Here is a 4302-nt window from a genome sequence, read left to right as displayed (position 1 = left end):
ACAATTGCCGACATCATTATGGACGACCTTCTGGACAACACCATCTCGAAGCTGAAACAACACTTCAACATTGACATCAAGTTTATCAACAAATATGTAGACGATATTTTTGCAATAACAAACCGCAACGACGTGTATACAATTCTAGAGACGCTAAACAAATACCACCCAAAACTTCAGTTTACCATGGAAATGGAAGAAAACGCGAGCATACCTTTCCTTGATGTCCGTATACACAAAAACAACAACAATATTGTTCTAAACTGGTACTCGAAACCAACGTCGTCTGGACGCCTGATCAATTATCTCCCCTCCAAACCAAGAAAATATAAAATCAACACCGCGAAAAATCTTATACACAAAATACTGACGATAAGCGACCAAAAATTTCACGAAGCCAACATAGAGAAAATACACAGCATTTTGAAAAGCAACAATTATCCCAATCACCTGATACGCGAACTAATAAAACAAGAAACAATGCGAATAGGAAATCAGCAAAATAAAACGCCGACCACAGCAACAGCAAATACACCAAAGAAGTACTACAGCGTCACTTACATCCCCAAGCTAAGCGAAAACTTTGATCACAGCACATTAAAGGAACAAAACATAACTCTCGCCTACAAAACAAATAACACGTTAGCTGGAATCTACACAAGAACAAAAAGCCCACTAGACATACAGCAACAAAACAACGTTGTTTATGAAATAAAATGTAAGGGCAAAGAGAACGAAAACTGTGGTAAAGTGTACATAGGGACAACAAAACGCGCATTAGGTGTTCGCATAGCCGAACATCAAACAGATATAAGGAAACAAAAACACAGCACAGCCCTATCACAGCACATATTAAACAGCGGCCACACAGCTGATTTCACTAACACTACGATTATTGACAAGGAAAAGAGGGAAATGACGAGATACACTTTGGAAAGCTTAAGAATATTAGAAAAAAGGGAGAATACGATCAACAAAAAAAAAAAGAAGATACGGACAACATCGCGGCCGCCTACATGTTATGCATATCAAAATAAACAATTTAGTAATGACAAGACTACCATAGAGAGTGGTACTGATTATGTGTATATGTATTAATATTAAGTTTAAAACAAATGTTTAATATTATTGTGAGTATATGTTCTTTGTATTAGTCCATAATTGTTGTCTTTGTTGTTGCAAACACATGTATGCCAACTTTTATTATTCATTTTAACATCTTTCGTTTTTTCCTTGTATTTCTTTGTTGGATTTAATAAACATAGTGGCCCCTGATGATGCTTGAAAATTTCAGCGAAACGTTGGGCAACGAAGGTGGAATAAGTGTTTTATTTGCACCATTAAATAATAGATCACACCAGCCTACAAGTGTACCAAAAATATATTCTACAAAGTGGTCGCTACAAAAACCAAAAAACTTTAAAAAAGTTTACTATACTCCCACAGTTAATTCTACCAAGCACGTGTTCTTCTGTCTTGTAGCGATTGTAGTCCAAGAGGCTTGCGTCTACTTATGTAGGGCGGATAGTTTGCAAACCCGAACATTTTAGAAAGAGCAAATTTAGTAAACACTTTTTGTACTCTTTCAACTTTCTTTGTACTGATTTCTTAAAAACGATTCCACACTAGAGAACAGTGCTCCAAATGGCTTCTAACTAGAGAAGTATACAAACATTTTAGAGGTAGAGGGTATCTAAAATCCGTGGTGTTCCCTTTTATAAAGCCAATCATCCAAAAGCTTTTGAAACTATAAGATCGACATGCTTGGCAAAGGTAAGCTTACTGTCAAATATGACTCCAAGATTTTTTATTTCTGTAGTACGGGTTATAGTTACGGTGACCATCCGTCCTGCCTTTGTCCCACATTTTCTTTGATATTTTAAAATTAACTTTTCCTAATCGAAATAAAAGCAATGTCGATAACTAATTGATAACTACATATGGATAGGCTGGTTTTGAAGGTTCAGGTAGTCAATGAGCTCTAAATATTGTACGGTTATGGACAATGGATGACGAGAAATTGAAGACCAGCATCAAATATATCGATAACACTGTTCTACAAATTTTGTGGTAATCGCTTAAGAAAAAAAATATTTCCCAAGCCAATTTTCTTTTCAAACAAGCGTTTTCGTAATTTTTTCGAAAAACGTGTTTTTGGTACATTTCGGACCTATGCGTCAATATCTCATGAAAAAATTATCCAATCAACATAAGCGACCTATAGTCCTCTTACAAAAATATATTACATTGCCGATTTCGATGAAAGTTATAAGTGTTACAAGCGACCAAAATCGAAAAATTGAAATTTCAATCATTTTCTTTTTAAAGTAAATGAAAATCTGATGAGAAATTTAGATGTTACGGAACACAATCTGCACAAAAAATATATATTATTGCAAAGAGCCCATCAATACCTTTCGAACTATTGGTCGTTTCATGAGATATTGAGGAATAACTGAAAAAGTACTAAAAATACGTTTTTCGAACAAATCTCGAAAACACTTCGTTGAAACCATGGGTATTTTTTCGTATTCAACGACCCAAAGTTTGCCTAAAAGATTTGCTTTACAGAGGTTCATATTTCGTGTTAAGTAATATGTAATATGCCTTATTATAATTTTGTAAATATGCATTACTAAAAGATTAATACCAATGAAGCAAATGTGATTTATGTTAAAAGTTTAAAATTGGATTAATAATTAAGAAATATACACTCTTCGTTATTTGAATAGCGCATCCTTTTAATACTTAGTAGATACAGTTTTCCTTTTGTTTGTTTAATATTTATTAACTTTTTGTAAAAATATAGCATGTTCTACGTCTACATCCCATTTAAAAAATTTTTGAAAATTAAAAAAAAATAAACATAGAGGCGACAATTTTTTTTGTTGACGGTGCATTTTCTTCCATATACAAATTTTGTCAAGCATACTTTGTATGGTAGAAAATCAAAGAAAGGGTGCGCTATTCAAATGACGAGGAATGTATATATGTAGTATATTTTTGTTATTTTTATACTACGCAATTATATGTAGGTCAATTTTTTTTAAAATTGTCCTGCATTTTCAAAATATATTTATGGGCACCGTAGTTATAGTTAAACTACTTAGGGAATAACTAAACTCCAAACTGGCGGCTCGTTTTGTATAAGATACTACATAACATTTGCTAATGTTTAATTTTAAATTATTAAAAGAACACCATCTTTGAAACGAATCAACATCATCCTGCAACTTAAGGCAGTCCGATATATTGTTGATTTTTAATAACAATTTTACATCGTCAGTGAACATATGATATTTCGCATGATGTAAATAGTGAGGTAAGTCATTAATAAAAATTAAAAACAGCAATGTGCCGCAATGTGTCCCTTGGGGAATACCCGACCACGCTTTAACGAATGAAGTCGATTTTTTTGAGTCAATCTTCACAAACAGCTTCCTACCTTTAAGAAAACTGAAGAAGAAATCGAGTAAATAACCTCTTATTCCGTACATATTTAATTTATGCAAAAGAATAGAGTGATCAACCTCATCAAAAGCTTTGGAGAAATCGGTGTAGATAACATCCAGCTGCGATTTATCTTCAAAAGAGTTTACTATTTCCTTTGTTAATAATAAAAGATTAGTGCATGTAGATCGCCCAGAACAAAATCCATGTTGGCCCTCATTTATTAATGTATTTACATGATTGAATAGCTTTGCGTTGATAATATTATCAAAAATTTTTGCAATCGTGCTTTGTTTTACAATTGGCCTATAATTCGTAACATCATTTCGATCACCTGATTTAAATATCGGAGTAATGGAACACACTTTCCAAGCATCCAGAAATTTGCCTTTTCGGATGCACAAGCTAAAAATCGAAGCAATAGGTCCGGCGATAACTTCACACAACTTTTTAAAAAATATTGGGGCAATACCGTCGATATCTGCCTTAGTATTGGATTTTAAATAAGAAATTACTAGCTTCACATCATCTTCAGATATGTCGAAAGAGAATTATATGTATTGTTATGTGAATCGTTGTATTTCTAATGTCTGCTGGAAAAATTTACTAAAGAGGTCACAAGCTTCAAGCGGACTATGAGATTCACTCCCATCGTAGTGAAGGACAGTTGGAAATCCATTTGTTTTCCGCTAACTAAAATGCCAAAAGCTTGCAGGATTTCGTTTCAATTCTGATTCTTTTTTAAAAATATATTGCTTTTAAAGATAACTGTGTAGGCAATCAAAGCTTTTACGAATTTGAGAGAATGATAACACTGGTCTACAAATTTCAACTTTTTTTCTGCGAATAAGA

At 33.2% G+C, this 4302-nt stretch overlaps 1 protein-coding gene across 1 annotated transcript; it reads left to right on the top strand.

The window, feature by feature from the left end:
• The first annotated feature begins 18 nt into the window (after nucleotides 1-18).
• Nucleotides 19-1098, top strand: LOC118750198. The gene has a single exon (XM_036484921.1). It carries the CDS (start codon nucleotides 19-21, stop codon nucleotides 1096-1098), a length of 1080 nt encoding a protein of 359 aa, XP_036340814.1.
• Nucleotides 1099-4302: the final 3204 nt, after the last annotated feature.

The sequence above is a fragment of the Rhagoletis pomonella genome, unplaced genomic scaffold (assembly GCF_013731165.1).
Source record: "Rhagoletis pomonella isolate Grant_MI unplaced genomic scaffold, Rhpom_1.0 Rhpom_scaffold_00165, whole genome shotgun sequence".
Classification (NCBI taxonomy): domain Eukaryota; kingdom Metazoa; phylum Arthropoda; class Insecta; order Diptera; family Tephritidae; genus Rhagoletis; species Rhagoletis pomonella.
This window is presented reverse-complemented; position numbering and strand designations above follow the sequence as displayed.

What these genes read in the sequence shown, in the direction of transcription:
- LOC118750198 (XM_036484921.1), top strand. Translation starts at nt 19, where the DNA reads ATGGACGACCTTCTGGACAACACCATCTCGAAGCTGAAACAACACTTC.